This window comes from Netta rufina (genome assembly GCF_964035555.1).
Source record: "Netta rufina genome assembly, chromosome: 1".
Classification (NCBI taxonomy): domain Eukaryota; kingdom Metazoa; phylum Chordata; class Aves; order Anseriformes; family Anatidae; genus Netta; species Netta rufina.
In genome coordinates, this window is record NC_140123.1 from 196555672 (window position 1) to 196576971 (window position 21300).

Below are 21300 nucleotides of genomic sequence, written 5' to 3' on the forward strand. Positions count from 1 at the left end.
TGAAATTAGATCTAGCTACAGCAAGGATGGGAAGTTCTTTGGGCCCAATTTCATTCCATTGCAGTTTTATGCTCATATAGCTCATATGTCACTCAAGTTCTACTACTGCAATATATACTGCAAAATATTTTTAATAATTAAGTAATAGAAGTAAATAAAGCATTTTTATCAAATTCCTGCTTTAATCAATGCTAATTCCACTACTCAGTTAGTAAGAGCAGATGTGTAACAGCGAATATGGTAGAGATTATAGTAGAGAGAACTGGCAGAGAATGGCATAATTCTCAGCAGAAGGTTTAGCCTAATTTTTCCAGGTCCTTCTTGAAATTAGACACAGAGATGCATCTGTAGTTTTCTTAGCTGTAAGTGAACAAATCCAGGCAGCATTTGCTACACTGGATTCTTAATTACAGCTCCACATATAATTTCTTATTCTTGCAAAATGCTGAAGTGTCACATAAATTTAAAGAATTAATTTGTCTTCTTCATCTTCTAATAAAATTATTGTACCACAAAGCATTCCTGCATGTGTGTAGAAACTAATCAAGAAAGCCCACTAGTCAGTTTTTGAGCATTAAGTAGTTTAGAACTGATCTAGTATCTTACCATCTTCATATTACATTTATTTTTCCATGGAGCTTATTTTTACTCATTCCTCATGGCTTAATACTGCCTTTTGCTGAGACTCTGATAATGTTTTGTGGTATAGATGCTGTCTTTCTGAGGAAAGGAGATGATAAAAAAAAAAAATGTTTTATTTCTAGCTATGGAGACAATCCAGGGATGAGACTATGAGACAATTCATAAGAATTTTAATATACCTTTCTAATTAATAAAGAAAGTTTTTATTCTGTCCTAATTTTATAGCTTTGCTTCCCAGGCCATTAAAAATCTGGGGGAGCAAGTCTTTCTCAAATGACTTAATGCAAAATTTTATGTCCCCTTTGTATCGATGTTCTGTTTTTGCCACAAGGGTAAAATTGTTTCTAAAAACGCACAGAAGCATGAACAAGTGCTTTAACTTTGAAAAATGCAATGCTGTATTTGACCAAGCATTCTACAAAAGAGACCATTATATCAAGTAATGTGATAAAGGTTTGGCTTTTTAAATTTAATTTTCATTATATAATGACTATAAAATATAGTATCATGTATCTAAACCATTTACAGTATTGAAAGTACAAAAACGGGATGAAATAATGAAGATAAAAAATGTTTTCCAGTTTTCCCAGTGTCACTATGTGAACTAAACCTTTAAAATAAATGAACACTTGGAACTAGATTTTGTAGAACCGAATTTCCAGTTTCAATATTCCTTTAATCTATCCCATATTTCCCAGAAAAGAAGGAATTTGAGGGGCCCTTCACAGCAATTTAAATGTAATACTTGCAACTAAAATTTTCATTCGCATGATTTTAAAGCCCTTATATTTTATAAAGCTATTTTATCAACTTGAATAAGTTATGGTTGTTCATTTTTCTACTTCCCTTTAGTACCTTGTTTTGGTGATACTTATTTACTGTGGTTAAGCAGCACATTTTGCCTACACAGCAAAACAACCAAATGATCGTGCAACTGTAATCAATTCACTTTGACGCAAAACACTGACGCACTCAATTGTGTTTCTTATAGAAGTTTTTTACAGAAGTAACCAATAAATCACCCTGTGATTATTAGGTACATTGGCCATGTGGGAATATTTGTGCTGTGGAAGTATTTCAGCATGCCTTGACCTGCTTTTGTAACTATGATGGGGGAAAAGGAAGGGAAGGGAAGGGAAGGGAAGGGAAGGGAAGGGAAGGGAAGGGAAGGGAAGGGAAGGGAAGGGAAGGAAGGGAAGGGAAGGGAAGGGAAGGGAAGGGAAGGGAAGGGAAGGGAAGGGAAGGGAAGGGAAGGGAAGGGAAGGGAAGGGAAGGGAAGGGAAGGGAAGGGAAGGGAAGGGAAGGGAAGGGAAGGGAAGGGAAGGGAAGGGAAGGAAGGGAAGGGAAGGGAAGGGAAGGGAAGGAAGGGAAGGGAAGGGAAGGGAAGGGAAGGAAGGAAAGGAAAGGAAAGGAAAGGAAAGGAAAGGAAAGGAAAGGAAAGGAAAGGAAAGGAAAGGAAAGGAAAGGAAAGGAAAGGAAAGGAAAGGAAAGGAAAGGAAAGGAAAGGAAAGGAAAGGAAAGGAAAGGAAAGGAAAGGAAAGGAAAGGACGAAGGTCTGAAAATGAATTCTAATTTTGAGATAGGATTACAGTACAAATCTTGTACTTGTAAGGTAGAATAAAAATGCTGTCTGGTAGGTAGCTTTGCTCACCAAAAGCCGATTTCATCTGAAAAAGATCGGTGGAGACATTCTTCTTCATCAGTGACATTTGATGCAAATTATTTAATGAGCTAATTTCAAATATAACCGTAAATTAAGTATCATGGTCATACCTTGTCTTGGGCTATAGAAAATAGAGGTTAAGACATTCCATTGAAGATTTAGTGACAAGTGAATTTTCTTTCCCTGAAATGCCACTAACATTAAATTCCACCTCTGAATCATTTTCTAGCAGTCCTGCAAGATGTATCAAGATAACTCTTCCCATGAAGGTCAGATATCTAGCATATGGATTGGTAATTATGGATACAAAACCAACATTTTAAAAACTGACAAGAATTCTGACTCAAACTGTTTTAACAGTTAACAAGTAAACTGTACTGTACTTACACATGATGTAAACTGAACAAAGAAAAAGGGTCAAGGCCAACAAAGTTTTATCTACAGACAGTCAGATGTTAATGTAAAATGAAGGAGAGAAATAGATCATTTGTAGAATGGAAAATTAGATCAACCAAAGTCTGCAAATGGTTTAATTTAATTAAGAAAATATATGAGTCATCTGCTTTGAAATAAAACACTTAACATTTATGTTATTGTCAGTCAACATAGTAGATGAGAGTTTTTGAAGGAAAAATAATCCTCCAAAATGAACATTTACCTTCTTACTAGGTAGGAGGTGAAGGCAAGAGTCTGAAGTGTGTCATATTAAAATGTCCAAAAGAAGGAAACAAAACTTAGGGCTACATTGAATTAATTTCAAATCCAAAAAAAAATACTGAAGTAACTGAAATATTTCTAGCGTAAAAACTTTCAGACTGCCCTTAAAATTGGCTCGTCATTCCCACTAAACAATGCTAAAATAATTTTGCTCTTTAACCAGTTGACCATGTGACAAACACCAGGAGTATTCATAACTTTCAATTATCCAAACTGAGACAGTTTTCACTAGTTTTAGTTACAATCATCTGCAATATAGTGGCAACAATGGCATTAAGTGCAAGGTGCTGCACCTGGGTGGGGGCAATCCCAGACAGGAGCACAGAACTGGGAGAAGAACTCACTGAGAGCAGCCCTGTTGAGAAGGACTTGGGGCTTCTGGCAGGTGAAAAGCTTGACATGAGCCACCAGTATGTGCTTGCAGACCCAGAAGGCCAACTGCATCCTGGGCTGCAACAACAGAGGGTCAGCAGGTGAGGGAGGAGATTGTCCCCCTCTGCTCTCCCCTTGTGAGACCCCAATGGAGCCCTGCATCCAGGTCTGGAGCCCCAGCACAAGAAGGATATGGGGCTATTAGAGCAGGTGCAGAGGGCCATGAAGATGCTCAGAGGACTGGAGCACTTCTCCTGTGAAGAAACGCTGAGAGAGCTGGGGCTGTTCAGCCTGGAGAAGAGAAGACTCTGGGGAGACCTCTTTGCAGCCTTTTAGTACTTCAAGGGGGCTTATATATATATAATACATATATATATATATACATATATATAAAAAAAAAAAAAAAAAAAAAAAAAAAAAGGAGAGCAACTTTTTACTCAGGCAGATGATAGGACAAGGGTTGTAAATGTAAAAGTTTTAGATTAGATGTTAGGAGGAAATACTTTACTCAGAGGTTGGTGAGGCACTGGCAGAGTTGCCCAGAGAAGCCATGGATGCCCCATCCCTGGAGGTGTTCAAGGCCAGGTAGGATGGGGCTTTGGGCAACCTGGACTAATGGGAGGTGTCCCTACCCATGGCAATGGGAGTGGGAACTAGATGATCTTTAAAGTCTCTTCCAACCCCAGCCATTCCGTGATTCTATGATTTCAAGATTAATAATTTTTCACATGTTAAGATAGCAAAAGTTATCTTTGGTTTAATAAGCCTTTGACAATTAGTGGTTGCAAACCATTCAATTGTTAAAATCTAAAGACTCCCATACAGCATGTAACCACTCATGACAGCTTCTACTTTTTGACTACTTAAAAAGCTTATTCCTGTATCTGATCTAAACTATGTAGGCATGTAACAAAACACTTGGAAACTATGGAAAACAGGATAACCTTATTTTTTTTTTTATTTTTGATTATCAGTATTGTGCAACTGGTCAATAATTATATCACACAGTATAGGATCTAGCTGTATTTTTCAATGTGTTATTTCTCCCTATCCAACTTATTCATATCCTTTTGTGTGGATATCCTGTTGTGTCTGCCTTTGATTTATGATATATTTCCTATTTCTCCCACCCTAAGTGCTCTGTGGATATAACAACAGGTCAAAAAATGAATAACAACATGAGATTCTGCAGACAGGTGTTTTCATTAAGAGGACAGAATAAGACTATAGAAGGAAAAAAAAAATCATGGGAAAAGGTTCCAAAAAGAAAAGAAAACAGGATTAGTATTCAGAAATGGTATATAAATAGCCTGAAAAACATTTGAGATTAGTAGAAAGATCAAAGCTATCATGCAGTCTGGAAGGAAACAGCAAATAAAAGAGAGGAGAAAAAAAAATGTGTATAATTCTATTTTTTTTTTCCTAAAACTGGATTCAGTTGAATATATTTAATTCTGAAAAGACACAAACTATCTTGTCTATTGGGATTTTTTATTTTTTTATTTTTTTGATAAATCTGCCTTTTGCAGATACCAGCTGACCTCTCCCCAGTTGCCAAGCTTTATCAAGAAACACATAGCATGTAACTCCCAGGGACATCCACACTTTAGATCACATATATTTTCAAACACTACTGAATATCCTGGACTCCTTGTGAAATACGAGTTCTCATTTCATTGGTGAGAAAAGTGAAGCAACAGGGAAGAAAACAAACAAATCCCAAGCAAAGATAGGGCTAGAAGCTTTAATCTCAATTCCCCACTATTAGGATATGTTATCACCTTTTCCCTTTCCTTTGTACAACCAACTCCAAGTACTCAGATTTGCCCTTTAACTTGATATTTCTCATTTTACCATATGCCATTTAAACCACAAGAGCAAATAAGGCACAAATTCTTAAAGCATGAATTCTCAACACATAAATGCCTTCAGAATGCACACATAACTAACTCAATTGATTCTGAATCCTACAGCAATGGAAGAACAAAATCTCTGATTTCACAATGTATAAATTGATGAACATTTCTAATTCTCTTCTACACTTCCCTCTCCATATATCTCTCTATATATCCATTTCCTGAGAGGTATAAGGCATTTAAATCTGCATTCCATTGTCAATCATTCTTTTGGCAAGTGTAGGCAGTTATTCAAATACAAATAAAATATTTGATTCTCCTTCTTTAATAAGAAGGGATTCCAAAGTATTCCCTTCAGTGCACTGTGCTAGAATTAACATTATATGCAATATTAGCAAAACAAGCAATCATTAAAAACAGTAGCACTAAGAAGAAATTCTACAGAGTTAAATAATAATATTTTGTGGCATTCATTTTGGTCAGGAAGTACTTATTACTGTTTCTGATGGTCAAGATATTTTTCTTTCCTAATGTATTTGATGTCTTCATACATATGTGTATATAAATAAATATATTTGTGTGCAAGTATGTGCTTTATTGTTTCTATGAAGTTATCAAGAAATCAAATTTCATCTGCCAATATTTATCAGATACAATCTGGAAAAAGCACTAATCCATGGAGGAACACTACAATCCTCAGCAATGACAGCAATCATTTATATGAATGCAAACTGTCAGAAAAAAAAAAAGAAATTGGGAAAAGCAGTGCCAGTGCTGCAAATCAGTTTGAAAAACACAGAATCAGATTTTGTAAATAATATCATTCCTGGAAAACAGAGTAATACAAACAAGTCAGAACCAATAAATTAACAAAACTTTTTAAAACATTTTGTTCATGTTTCAGTCACTAGGTGGCACTATAACAATAACAAAAAAAATGGGAGTTGGTCTTAGAAACATTATTTTGTGGTAGTGCCTTCTCTGCATGGCATAAATTTCTCATTGTAATTACAATAGTTACATGCCCTTGTGTGAAAAATGAGTATGAACTGAATATTAAAAAACAAATATCAGAAAATATCGGAAAAAAAAAAACTTCTACAATCTGAACACAAGTGGTCACATCTCTAGGAGGATGGACTTTTTTTTTTTTTTTTCATACAAAGAGTCCATATTGCCCCAAACAAGCATCTCTATTTCCACTATTTCCAGCATGTTTACAAACCAGGTTTGCAATACTTAGAATAAAGAGATGTAAAAGTTCACATTTCTCAAGCAAGCTCCTTTCTTCATGTTCTAACACTGTAGAAGTGATAACATTCTTATTGAAAAATAATATGAAATCTAAGTTAAAAATCAGATTATCTCAATCATCCATAACTGCTAAATCCTAAAAAAATATTCTTCACTAATTCCATTTAGCTTACTAACATCTAATGATTTAACATAAGATTTAATCAGAATGTTCTGGTGACATTTCTAAACTAAAAAATAAAAAAGGCAAATAAACAAAAAACAAAAAACAAAAAACAAACAAACAAAAACAAAACAAAACAAAAAAAAAAAGAAAAAAAAAGAAAAACTCCACCTCATGAGATAAAACCACATTTAACTGTATGTAAATTACATATTTTTAAACATCTAGAAATGTTTCATTTATAGAAAATTAGGCAATTGGACAAAGTAGTAATTCCTATATTTACACTTGCTACAGTTACAAAACTTGTACTTCTAAAACACCAAGATCATGGTACCTGAATAAATCAGAAATACTACTCTGGGAATACTGAAAATTGAGAAAAATATAGTGAGCTTGCTGAAGGCCTAATTAGATACTACTGCTGCTGATTTTCAATCTGCTGAGGTTTGTTGCTATGCTACTTCTACCTCATGGCTAAATCAGCTTGGTGACCCAGTTGTATCTCTACATATTAAATGAGCAATAGTGAAATAGATCTGATTTTATCAGGCTTTCCTCTTGTAACTAAATCCAGCTTTGCTGCTTTCTTTTCCTTTTATTGCCTGGTGCTGTAGGCTTGGTAATAGGATTTTAGGGTTAATCCCAAGAATAACTGAATCTTGAATAAGGCCAGTTACAAACTGTATTTCAGCTATGTGATGATACAAATATCTAGCAGAATCTTTTTAGAGAACAGTAAGAAAGCAATTTGCAAACTTTTATTGTCGTGTAGGTCTCAGTACACAGAAAACTTGAGGCACCTCAAGCAATAACATTTTGTAATTTGCATGGCAAAAAATAATATGTGGTGTTAAAATTCAACATTCGTATGCTGCTATATATATATATAATAACTGTTATCTCCTATCCTATGAATTGCATATAGATAGTATTCAGATATACAGTACAATCTTACATACACATTGTAAAGACAATTTAAAACTGTATTCTAGTACACAGTAGGAGCACTTGTGCATCTCTGAAATTATATTGCAAGTATAGCATGAAATAAAATTAAGATTATACGACAATCTACTTTATTGGTGTTTCTTGATACTTGAAATGCATCCCCCTTTTTTTAGCTGTGAAACTTATCTATCTGTACATATACATGTGCATGTGTATCTATACACATAGCTTCTGAAAGGATTCTTGAAAGATCAGTGGTAGCAGCAACATTCAACAACAATCTGTTAGGTCATGAAATACATGCTGACAAAATTATTGTAGGATAGTATGAGACAAACATTTGGGAAAGGATCAAATACTGGACCAGAATCTGCTCTCAGTTATCTTAGTTAACCTTTCTAATTAGTGGGATTATCTGCACATAAATCAATGCAAGTCTCCCATTGAGTGCAGCAGGAATCATGTTCAGACCATAAAGTGAGATTCCACACTGAGAATCTCATGGTTCAACAAAGAATGTCAGGTTTGGCCATAGGTCTTTCAGCACGATGAATTCATTTATGGTCATTTCATGATGCTGTGGCTAAGTTAGCATGCTCTCTTGGACAATTAACATCACATGTGTCTGAATTCTGGAAATTTAAGCACCTGCTGCAGAAATCTCACTGTTCTCAACTACTGCAGTGCTGTAACATGCATTGTATACCACATATGGATGCTCCCTACATGTACTGTACATGAGACCTGTAGCAGGAGACTTTCTAGAAAGTGATTTTGGAGGTTTTTTTTTTTTTTTTAATTATTATTTACTGAGGAAATCCTCATTTGGTCTAATTTGTGCTGTTTAGAACATTAAACACCCTTGGCCAATATGATGAGATAAAGGTTTGAACATTAAACCATCATCTATAAATTCACTGGCTGCATGAGGTTCCTGCTCTGGGCATCGAAAGCAAGATGAATATTTTGTCAATGCACCAAATGAGAAGGCAGATGTACACATCAGTGCCAGGCCACATAGCTGGGGGAGGGCAGGGGGCTACAATGTCACCTTGCCAGAGCTTTACCTAAACTTGCCTGTCACTCTTGCAGGGAAATGCTGTGCCTGGCTGCCCCTGGTGCTTGGGCTTTGCAAGCAGCAAGGAGGCTGTGGCAGCATACTGCTGACAGGCGAGATGCTGCTGCTACAGCAGAGAAGCAGAGAAGCAGCATGGAAGTGCGTGAGCCTTTAAAGTGTGAGACCTGCCAAGTCTGTGAGTATTTCATTCATGTTCTGCCTGAGTTCCTTTAGATCCACACCCATCTAGCATCTTGCTAACATGACTTCAAGTTTTTACCTCCTAAACAGAGGATATTTATAGGAAATACTTTTTTAAAAAAGGGCGACAGAGAACACATAGCCCCCACCTTCTCCCAAACCTTATGGACAGCCTGCATTATCCTCTTGCTTCATTAACATTGTGAGTCATCTCTCCCCAGCAGAATGACTAAAGACAGCACAGCCTGGCCTTTTCAGAACTGAAAAGGAAAGAGTTTCTTGTGAGGGAGCACCCATTACAGATTTTTAGTTATATTGTCACAGCTCCCCCTAATCGCTGTCTCCTGGTTGAAAAGACGACTCAGAAACGCACTTCTCATCCAGTATCTGAAATGCCACAGTTTTTAGTGAGTCCTGTACTTTACTAAAAATTAAGAAACTGAAACAAGCCAACAGATTTATTAACCAGTACAACCATGAGCTATCAACTCATTGTATATATTACTAATATACTCATTTTATATACTACTAAACTAATAAAGAGTTAGGATTTATCCTGGAAATTGAAGAAGCGTGTGCCATGTTCTGTTGGAAGCCTGACTTTCTAACATTTGACAAGTACAAGAGGAGACACTAAAAATCTGTATTGATGCCCAAAGCAATCCCTCAAAGTGGGAATGGAGGTGACTTTTTAGTCATCTAGAATTGTAAGCTACACTGTACTGTAATAAATGTACAGTTTCCAGCAACATCCCTGCTCCTGACAACCTAAATTAGAATTTCAGCTTCTAATTTCCATCTCCTTTGGGTCTTTTTCCACTCAAGTACATTATTCCTTAGAATTAACACATTATGACAAATCTAAAGTGAAATAGATCTTAAGATTTACCCTATTCCTTTTCAAAACCATTCACTTTTTTTTTTTTGACATTTTTCTTCTGCAGCAAATTAAAGTTACAGTTAATAATACAACAGTAAAAATTTTGATGTTAAAAAAGCAAACACTAATATAAAAGAAGGAAAAAAAATCTTATAATTAAGATCCTAATCTCCGCCTTAAATATTTGCCTGTTTTTTTTTCACATCCACTGACTCCATTTTGCATTCTCAGCTCAGCAGAGGTAGTCTGCTCAGCTCATTTCATCTATCTTTGCATTGGGAGTGCTGTCCAAGGCAGCGGCCAGGCTCCCTTTAGGCAGTGGGGACAGACAAGCACCTTCTGGCTATAATCTGTCCTCAACATGCTCAAGATAGTCAGGATGAGCTGTATTCTGGCACTGATTTTCATTTCTCTCCGTTAACTGTAACTATAATTATAGTTATAACTAGAATTAACCCAATAACTTACAATACAGTAACCTTGCTTTCACTCTGAGGCAGGCTGCAGCCTAGGAGTGTGGGACCCATTACGGGAAACATTTGGGGATTGCACAGGATTTACTACAAGATCTTTTAGGAGAAGGATCCAAGCACAGAAAAGGGATGAATTTAGGTGACTTGGGGATGAAAGAGGAAAAATAGAGGGGTAAGGGGAAAGTGGGCTGGTCAGCTTGCTTGTCTGGCCATGCCCTGCATCTCATCAGCATAGCCTGTCCTACCTTCTCAAACTTCATTTCTACCTCTTTACCTTTATGGGGGCTCTACTCCGTGTGCGTGTCTGCATACATGGGGGTGGAAATGCAGCAACCAGAGTCAGACCCCGGGTTGGAGGGCCTAGGCATCTGTGCTGCAGCAGCTGGAGAGACTGGAGTGGGTGGACTTTAGAGTTGGATAGATGCAGCTAAACTGTTACGTAAGCATGGAAAAAACAAAAGTGCTTAGTAAAAAGTATTCTATTTAGAAAGATAAAACCTAATGTATTCATATCACACAAGGATGATGAAGTACCTTCCAGTCCATTAGTAAATAAGGTGAATGATAAACAACTATTTGGGATAAACATTTAAGTCAGCAAGACAAAATGGAGGGAAAAAAATCACCACCGTCAACAACAAATGATGTATTCTTGATTTAAATCTAAAAGGGACAGTGAGATACTCTAGTCTGACCTCCTGCACACTCTCTCACCACCCACATATCACCAGCCTTTAGAATTCCCTTGTTTACTCCTGTAACAGACCATAACAATTATGTTTAGTGCTAGATGTTTGCTTAAAGTGCATCTTCCAGGAAAGCATTAAATATTGATATGAGGAGGACAAGAATCTTCCCTGGCAATTTGTTGAGGCATATTAACTATTTATGTGCCATTCAAATTTATTGGGCTTCAACTAGAGATTCTTGCAGTGCCTTTATGTGACAGTTTTTAAAAGTCTGTGGATGCAAGAGCTTTCCCCAATGACAGCACTTCTTAGCTGTTATCAAATCAGTTCTCAGCCTATTTATTTATGAACTTCAAAATTACCCCTAGAAAATTCAAATTCTTTGAGCCCAAGAATACTTTGAAAAGCTGGTCTGAAGTCCACTCAGATGACTCACTCAGGACTCTGAGATGTCTTCAAGAATCACTTTACGTCCGGAGAGAAGGCACCTACAAACTTGTTTAGTAAAGTCTGAGCCAAACTCTTTTGTGTTAAATTATTGACATTATCCACATTTATATAACATTATTCAACCAGGACAAAAGAAACATAAATTCAAAATCTCAGTTCAAATAGTCATTTTCTACCTCAGGAGAGAAACAGAACCATCAGTCTATACACTGTTTAGATGAAAAGTAGTCTCAACCCATGTCACTGAAGCTATATAAGCATTTATACTTCATATCAGATGAAGACTGCAGTATGTTTGACTCCTAGCAGTCCTTCCTTTTTTCCTTTTCTTGATACAAACTGTTTAACTTGCTTTCCTGAGGATCGGGGTCCTACTAAAGTCATACAATCGTAGCATCACTTAGGTTGGAATGATCATTAAGTTCAACCAAATCAATTAACCTCATTTTAAATGAGACAAATAATACCTCATCTTACCCTGATCTTCCTCATAACTCCGTCCCCAGTTGAAATACTTAAACATAGCATCATCGACTCCTTTCTTGACCTTCTTTTTTTTGAGGGGAATCAAAACGAAACTCTAATTATGTGGACAGACAAAAATTTTATGAGATCTTTTATATAATTGCATTTCTTCCTTTTGTTCCTACTCTCAATAACCCATTTATAAAGACAATTCTTTCTAATTTATTAACAATTGCTGGATTTCCATAGTTCCCAAATTTTCTCCAGGTTCCCCAAAATTGCCCACAGTTTTTTGGTTTCTCCAAATTGCCCACATTGTTATTTGCAAAACACTCATCATCATGACATTTGCTAAACAGGTCCTCCAGACATATTTCCCATACATCTACTTTCACAGATACATAGGCAAGCTCTTCCTGTAATTATTAGTAATGCAGAATTTAAATAATATTTTAATCATAACTTGTTCAAGCTTCGCTTCAGTCCAGCATCAACAATGCGTTGATTGACTGATGCATCAAAATCAATAATACTGTTTGAAAAGATGTAAAACAATTCATTTGCTCTCTGACTAGGGAAAGTTCAAGATAACAATTTTCCATTAAAGAATGCCAATGATTTTCCATTAAGAAATGCTGCTGTGAAAATGTGTTTCTCTGTAGCTATCATTGTTCTCCCTTGCCTTGAAAGTGAGCCATTAAATTTAAGAAAAACTGCAAGGTCACGATAGAATAGGATGGATCATGGTTAAGAGAATCATGAGTAAAGCTCAACACTCAGCTTTAAACATGGCTTTATCTTGTTTTTCACTAAAAAAAATGGAATAATATATATTTGTTTACTGTTCACAGAGCTATGACTCAGAGGAGACTGTATACTTGACTGGAGCTACGGTGATTGATTACCTGAAGTGCTTCTGGATTAAATCAGTAGGAAAGATGCTTATGCAGAGCTGCAGTGGGAACTTGCTTATATTTTTTAGTTTGCCAAATAATGAAAAAGATGGCAGGCATTTTTAGATTTTCTCCTTATTATTGTCCATTATGGAGAAGGGGAGAATAAGGACTGGAGAAATTAGCAAGCTTGCTGGCAGGCATCTTAATTACAGGAGTCCTTTTCTATTCTTCCTTCTAGATCCAACCATGCAACTACTTCAGTGCTAATATTTCACACTAATATCATTATCATGCTTTATTTCTTCATCTTCAAAGAGCAATGTTATTTAGAAAAACTAACTGCTATTAACTTATCTGGGTCAAAAATCCAAAATACAAGAAGAAAATAAGTGTTAATCTATTGAGTATGTAACTTAATTTAAGGTTCACTACAGACACTTTAAATGGATGTAAAGTAATAAAGAAAACTGACTGAATTTAATTTTAAAGAGCTTTCTAAAATATTTTTGCCAATTAAACAGAAGGATACACTCAAACAAATGAACATGGCTGAACATGAGGTTCAACATGCTGGGTCCTGCACTTCGGTCACAACAACCCCATGTAGCACTACAGGCTTGGGGCAGAGTGGCTCGAAAGCTGTGCAGAGGAAAAGGATCTGGGGGTGCTGATTGATGCTCACCTGAACATGAGCCAGCAGTGTGCCCAGGTAGCCAAGGAAGCTAATGACATCCTGGCTTGTATCAGGAATAGTGTAGCCAGCAGGACCAGGGAGGTGATAGTCCCCCTGTACTGGCATACCTTGCCCTGGTGAGGATGCACCTCAAGATCTGTGTTCAGTTTTGGGCCCCTCACTACATGAAGCACATGTAGACCCTGGATCATGTCTAGAAAAGAGCTACAGAGCTGGCAAAGGGCCTGGAGAACAAGTCCTGTGAGGGCACTGGGGCTGTTTAGTCTGGAGAAGACAAGGTTCATGGGAGACCTTACTAGTCTCTACAACTACCTGAAAAGAAGCTGTGGGGAGCTGGGGGTTGGCCTCTTCTCACAGATAACTAGTGATAGGACAAGAGGGAATGGCCTCGAGTTGCGTCAGGCGAGGTTCAGGTTGGAAATGAGGAGACATTTCTTCTCAGAAAGAGCAGTCAGGCATTGGAACGGATTGCCCAAGGAGGTGGTGGAGTCACCATCACTGGGGGTGTCTATGGAAAGGTTGGACGTGGTGCTTAGGGACATGGTTTAGTGGGTGACATTGGTGCCCCCACCAATTGTTGGACTAGATGATATTGGAGGTCTTTTACAACCTTAATGATTCTATGATTCTAAATTTAACAAAGAATGCATAAGCATAACATCATTGGAAAATCTAGTATCCTCCTTCCTTCAATAAGATTTCAGGCTATGATCTCCACCCACGTCATGTTTACATAGTTTTTAAATGACCTTAAAGAAAGTATTTCCTAGAAGGAAAAAATTTTACCCTGTATCTATGAGAATAGATACATTCTATGAGAATATCTATGAGAATACAGATGCAATTTGAAAGGCAGAGCACATGAAGGAACATGCAACAGAAAGAAAAGGGAGCCCTTTAATAAACTGAAAAGCTCTTTGCTGAACTTTTTTCTTATTAGTTTTATAATATTTTAATAGATATTTTAATTAGCAAGGCATAAAGCTGCATCGGTTTGGGAGTAAGGTGAACAAAGTAAAAAGGTGAGCAACCAGGGGAAAGGTGTATATTCCATAGACTGCTTTGATGATCCCCAACAATAATCTTATAAGGTTTGCATGTTTTTTTCACTAAAATAATTTAATCCAGAATCTCCTTTCCTCTGATTAGTCCCTGTTTAAACTGCACAAGAGCAGGAGATGAGCTTTCAATTTTCCTATAGTATGATTCTCTTATCCCTAGCATACTCATAACACTTAATTTCTAGCTCCTAAACAGTACATATTAGTTTGGATTTTTACAAAGGCTAAATGATTCCAAATAGTCCTATGGCTCCTGACCTTTAACATGTCTGTTGCTATAAGTTGTGTTTTTCTTTGTGTGGTTTTCCCCACCTCTACAGACTTGAAGTTGCAATACATTTCTCCTGCAAACTGCAGCCTACCCACAATCATAAACAAATTACACTCTCTGTGTCAACATTTGAAACCAAGTCACTAAATCATAGCGTGCTGGGATAGAATTACTGCCCCTATCATCTACCACTTACTGCTATCAAAGCATATAACCGGATTAGTGGGAAAACAGCTGTATTACTCATACATTTAAGCTCTGTCTAACAGCAGGTTTTCTTTCTGCAACAAAGCACAGCACTTCAGATAAGAAAAATTCAAATCCCAGAGGAAATCATGACACATTAACCCCTGGCAGTCTTTACATGACTTAACAGTTCATTCAGCCCTTTTTCTCTGGAAATAAATGCAAGAACTATATTAAATCAGTAGAACTAATGTATTTTAGCACATCCACTTTTAAGCTTTTTGTTTCCCAGGATTTCTCCATATACCAGGCATGGTTGATTAAATCATCCTGTCACTTTCTAGAAGTGATTGGCATAAGCTTAAATCCATGTCTCAGTTGTGGGCATGAATCATCACACATATGGGTTTTGTGGGACAACATCTTGGCAGAGGTTAGCAGTAAAACAGCTCTTCAGTTAACTCAAAACCTCATTAAAAACACTCTATGGTTATTAAATCTAACAAACCATAAAACAACTGTTGATTTCTTGGCCAAAAGATCCAGAAGGGAAAGAAAAAATTGCAGATAATTTTCAGTATTCATATATCAATTCACTAATATTGTGTTAACTATAAATTATAATCTTTGGGGGGGGGCTTTTAATTAGACAATGATGCCATTCTAATACCAGGATGCTTCAAGAGAAACCGTCCTTAAGCAATAGCATGAAACATAATGAACAAATTACATTTCCTTCACCTAGATCAAAACACTTTAGTTGATCTTTTGGGATTATGAAGGAACCAATGGGGATAGATTTATTTTAGATATGCCTTATCTATTATGGAATACAATAATGTGTAGAATTCCAGTGTAGAATAATTATGTCTTTTTCTCTAACACACTCAGGGTACTCAGGAAAATGTTGCAGTCCCCATCTCTGGTGGTATTTAAAATACACGTGGCTGTGACACTTAGTGACATGGTTTAGTCATGGGACTTAGGATGTCAGGTTGATGGTTGGACTTGTTGATCTTAAAGGTCTTTCCCAACACAGATGATTTTGTGATTCTGTTGTTATTCTTCCATATGATCCTCAGATCATTAAAAAATAATAATAAATAAAAACAGACAAAAATTAATGAGCCATCTGACTTTTAACATAGTACAACAAACTAATAAATCATACAGCTTTTTGCTAAAGGTGTGCATTTCAATCAAACATGAAAAGAAGACATACATGAAAACCGTATGGCAACTAATACCAACATTACAATGGATAAATGCTTTATAAAATTTTGCATGTGATACGCTCCTGTGAATAATCTTAAGAACAAATTATACTGAATGTGATAATACATCATCTTAAGCAGTGTCCTCTCGGTACTTAACTTTGGTTTGAGGCTTTGCTCAGACTGTGGAAAAATAGAGAAATCTAACCTAAAATCCTAAAAAAGACCAGACTTCAGGATTTACTTCTCTCACCTGTAATAGTAAAATCTTTTGTTTCTTATCTACAGCACATGATTCTCATTCTGTTACAGAAAGAAAATATCAGAACACAATCTTTCCCACAATTTCAATGTGTAAGTCATCTAAATACATGAAACAGGTAATAGGAAAGTAATTACAATACTAAAAATATTTAATATGGAATTTTAAATCTTAGATGCACAATGTCAAATATCACTTTATAGAATACTTAGAGATGGCATGTTCTATTATGTATACTTCTGTGAGTGTTGCTTTCCTCTGAAGATGAATGCAGCTCAAGAAAAAAGTCCTCTTTGGTTCTGAAGTCAAATATCAAAAAGTGGCTCTGATGTATTAATTTCATTCAAAGAAAAAAAGGTCCTTACATGTTAAAAATTACAAACCACTGGGAAAATGTGCTCCAGAAAATTTTCAAAAATTTCTAGTCCTTTTTTGAAACAAATCCCAACCTTGGGACCTCATTGTAATAAAACTGAAACTTACTTCATAAAATATCCTAATTCTAAGACTTACTACCTTACTATCTTACTACCTTACAGCATTAAGATACATTATTTCTGGCCAGCTTAGAGTAAATGAAAGAAAGAGTTGTTAAAAATGCATGAATCAGTGTGGGTCCACACCTTCAAATGACAAAATCTGGTATAGTTGCATTGATTACAGTAACCAATTTCTATCAGTTTAGGATTACAGTCTTCTTTTTAAGAAACAAACAAACAAACAAATAAAACAGTGAACAGAGTTCAGCTGTCTAATGGCTTTGCAGAAAAGCTTATTTTCTTTTAATAATAAAAAGGTGTTTGTTTTTTTTTTTACTGAAATTTAGACTAAAGAAAACCATCTAATTCACTATTAAAAACTTGAAAAAAGGAAATGCTGTTGCAAATAAAATCTTCCCTCTACTACTTGGAGAAAAGTCTAGCTAGACTGACAGCAAAAGATGAAGCAATAAGTGGTGTTCAAAGAAATTTCTGATCGTGATATTTCAGGTCTTTCTCCCTGCAGGCTGGCTACAACACATCTGTAGAAGTTGAAAATTACCTTCAAAATCATTGTAGAGTTACTCACCATGCAGGCTGTCCCTTGTCATTAAGAGTATGCCAGTGCTCCTATCCTAAATCCTTAGAATCAAAGTATTACAATTCAGCAACTTCATAAAAAAAAAAAAAAAAAAAAAAAAAAAAAAAAAAAAAAAAGCGCCTTGCCTGAGGCTAGACCATAGCATTCAAGGTATGAGCCTGAAAACTGAAAGTAGCCCATAACAACCTCCCTCTCCCCAAAACAATTTTGCCTTCTGCCTTTTTTAGAAAACCAGGAATTTGCACTTCAATTTCCATGCAAGTATTAAGAAGACTGAAATGCCACTCCACAACAAATAAAGAAATAAATAAAGAACTATTATAAAGAAATATTTAAAAAATCTTTTTTTAGAGAAACAGAAGTTTTAAGGCTAGTAGTCAAGTGTAGTAACCACACATATCACTGAAGTTTTAGATGATGTTCTGAAAGATCTTAGCTGCTGAAAATCCAGCCCTGAAAATGCCAGCATCTCCTTCATTTGGTAATCCTTACAATCCTACCTTCCTTGCACCAGTCCTTTGACCTTCATATTATGTACACTGTTTCTGGGAACAAATTTTGTATATTAAGTCCCTACATGTATCTCCCCCTCTATTATATTACTTACTGTTGTGGTTTAGCCCTGGCAAGCAGCTGAGCACTACCCAGCCACTCGCTAACTCTTCTCATGTGGGATGTAAGGGGGAATTGGAAAGGTAAAACTGTGAAAACTCACGGGCTGACATAAAGACCGGTCACTAGGTAAGCAAAAGCAAAGCATGCATGCAAAGCAAACCAGGTACTTCCTATAGGCAGGCAGGTGTTCAGCCACTTCTAGGAAAGCAGGGCTCATCACGCATAATGGTTTCTTGGGAAGACAAACTCCATCACTCTGAACATCCTCCTCTTCCTCCTTCTTTACCCCAGCTTTTATTGGTGAGCATGATGCCATATGGTGTGGAACATCCCTTTGGCCAGTGAGGTCAGCTGTCCTGGCTGTGTCCCCTTCCAGCTCCTTGTGCAGCCCTACCCTCCTTGCTGTCAGAACAGCATGAGAAGCAGAAGAATCCTTGGCTCTGTGTAAGTTCTGCTCAGCAATGACTAAAACATTGGCGTGTTATCACCATTATTGTCATCGAAAATCCAAAATGCAGCATTGCATGAGCTATTGTGAAGAAAATTGACTCTATTCCAGCCAAAACCATGACACTTTATTATGAGAAAAATTGCTTTGCTACCATCAAATTACTAGTTGTAGAACTTCTCAGGAACAACCTCTTTGGCAGGTTGGATGTACAAAGTGTACATCTCTTCATCAGCTAACACAGGCATCTCCACTGCCTGCAGCCTGGATGAAAGAAACCCCCCTACTGCCTCTGTAGCATTGTATCTCCAAAAACAGACTCTTGAAACAGAACATAATATCAGGGGACCACCAACTATTTCAAGAGGATTTGCATGTACCAATTGAGTAGATCCATTAAAGAGACCAGAATATATCAGAATATATCAGAATATATCAGAAAGGACAATTTGGCTACACAGAAGTTTGTTTAAATGACTTTTGCTTTAACTGCTTCCTTTTCTGCTGCAGCTCATTGGCCTTTCATTCAAACATATACATATTGTTGAATCTATGACTTCTATGGCTCTCATTATACTTTACAAGAAAATAGTTAGGCAAATGTGATATTTTGTATTATTTTTTTCTTAGGTCTCTTAGCACGTTCTCAAAGCTGGCATTGATAAATAGGTTGCTTACAGCTTTGTTGACAATGCAAATTTTTTTATAGAAACAGATACTCACCGAAACTACATTCACAAAGTCATCGTCAGATAAGGTCTCTAACATCTCAATGACCGACGTGCGGATCAGTTTCAATGTCAGTCCACTGACACTTCCACTCCTAACAGAAATCCACAGGATAAGAGAAATGATCACTTTAAAAAAGTATTTTAAATATGCAAAGAAAATATAGAGCACCAAACAGCATTTTCAGCAACTTTCACACTTGAATTTCCAATCATTCTCCTAAATTCTCCAACACACCATTAATGATATAGCATTATTACAATAAAAAAAAAAGTCCAAAACTGGCATTCCAAGCCACAATCTTGTGCCTATGATTAAGTCATAATGATACATCATTTGCTCACTTTCTTTTCAGAAAATCTGAGCCAGTTTACCACACTCAACCAATGCATTATCTGAACATTTTATACTCCTACACATAGATTTACAGCTTTAAATTTTCAGATACCCAAATCAATTTACCTTGATTCAAGGTAAAACCCAACTTAAAGTGCAGAAATAAAAAATGTTGATAAACCTCTCTCCTGAACTGAAAGCACTTCACCACATTTAAAACCATTAAATGCAAATTCTCTCTGAACATTTCTATCAGTATAAAGCAATCTGTTTGACACATCAAGTTCAGTGCTTCCTTCAGTCCTTTGACATTAGTCTAAACAAAAGAAGCCTTGCCAAGGCAAAGAGAGAGTTTTTTTGTTATCAGTTTCCTTGCTCAATTTCTACACTGCATTGAATAAATATCTCAGTATAAACACCAAACATGGGATGATTTTTATATATGAAATCAGAAAAGGTAGCTGCACATTTCCCATATTGTGAAATAGCATTTTTCTTTTGTGTCCTTACTGAATAACCTGAATAAGGACAAATTAATAGAGTTATACTGGAAAAATGTAACCTTCACACACACACAAAATATTCCTTTTCATTTTATTTTGCATTTCTTTCAAAGGGAATTTTATCTATGGAAATATTGCTTGCAAATTAATGATTTATAGAAACTGATCTTTAAATATGTACAGTAAAACGTGAAGTCTGCACAAATTCTTATCCTTCAGGCTCGTGAAATTATGATTAAATCCACTTTTCTGTTTCTAGTTCTGATTTTGTGTTTTACAGCAAATCTTAGCATGCACAGGAGAATTTTTCATCTGATTATTAATTATTAAGAAACTGAAAGCAGAATAATACTAAATGAATAAAAAACACACTTCCTTCTACAAAGTTCAAATATCATGTAGGTTTGGTTTGGGCTTTTTGGAAATATATTTTCCCATGTGTTTATTTTGTTTAATACCAATTTTTAATCCTTCCATATATGGAATTCTTAATCATCTCTTCCTTTTTCAGCATACGGAGATTTGTTCAATATATCTAAGAACTTTTATCTCTCTAATGTCAACATTCAAACATTAAACACTTACGCATCAACTAAAATAAGCATGTCTTTGGGAGATGCTGCTCCTTGGATATACCTGAAATAAACAGAGAATATGAATGACTCATGTTTGAAAACACATTTTCTGTGTGTTCTCAACGCTTTGCAATCTTTAAATTTACCCATCTTAACAAAAACAACAAAAAATCCTCTTATTGTAACTAGTAGAAAACCATATGCCATCAGTTTCTCTCTTGCTATGTCTCCTTCTAAGTAAACCAATTTTTTGCAATTGCAAAGCCTGAAAATAGGGTATACTGATTAAAATTCACTATTTTTATATGTTGATAACTGAAAAGCATGTACACTATTTCAGAGCTAAAAGTCTTGATGACAGATTAATTATTGCATCAGTCAGGTTTAGGGAAAAATACTTTGTCCTTTGAGATAGTCTATTCAACTACTACTGATCCAAGGATCAGTATACATTACGCCTTGAGAAGCTTAAAGAAAAATATCATGAGAAACAATCCCACTGTTCTCTGTCTTTTACTTGTCTAGTGATTCATTTGCTAGTCTAAACCACCGAGAAATATTTGTAAGCATTTGCAGAAAGTCTGGAAGAATTGGCTC

General features: G+C 36.0%; 1 protein-coding gene across 1 annotated transcript in view; it reads right to left on the reverse strand.

Annotated features, from left to right (window-relative positions):
- The window catches only part of CACNA2D1 (calcium voltage-gated channel auxiliary subunit alpha2delta 1), a 408933-nt gene that overhangs the window by 84519 nt on the left and 303114 nt on the right, over window positions 1–21300 (reverse strand). Inside the window, exons 9-10 of the mRNA XM_084305950.1 lie at window positions 20714–20764; window positions 19284–19383 (exon numbers count right to left, since the gene is read on the reverse strand). Coding sequence (XP_084162076.1) covers window positions 19284–19383; window positions 20714–20764 — 151 coding nt within the window. The remainder of the gene's footprint in view (window positions 1–19283; window positions 19384–20713; window positions 20765–21300) is intronic.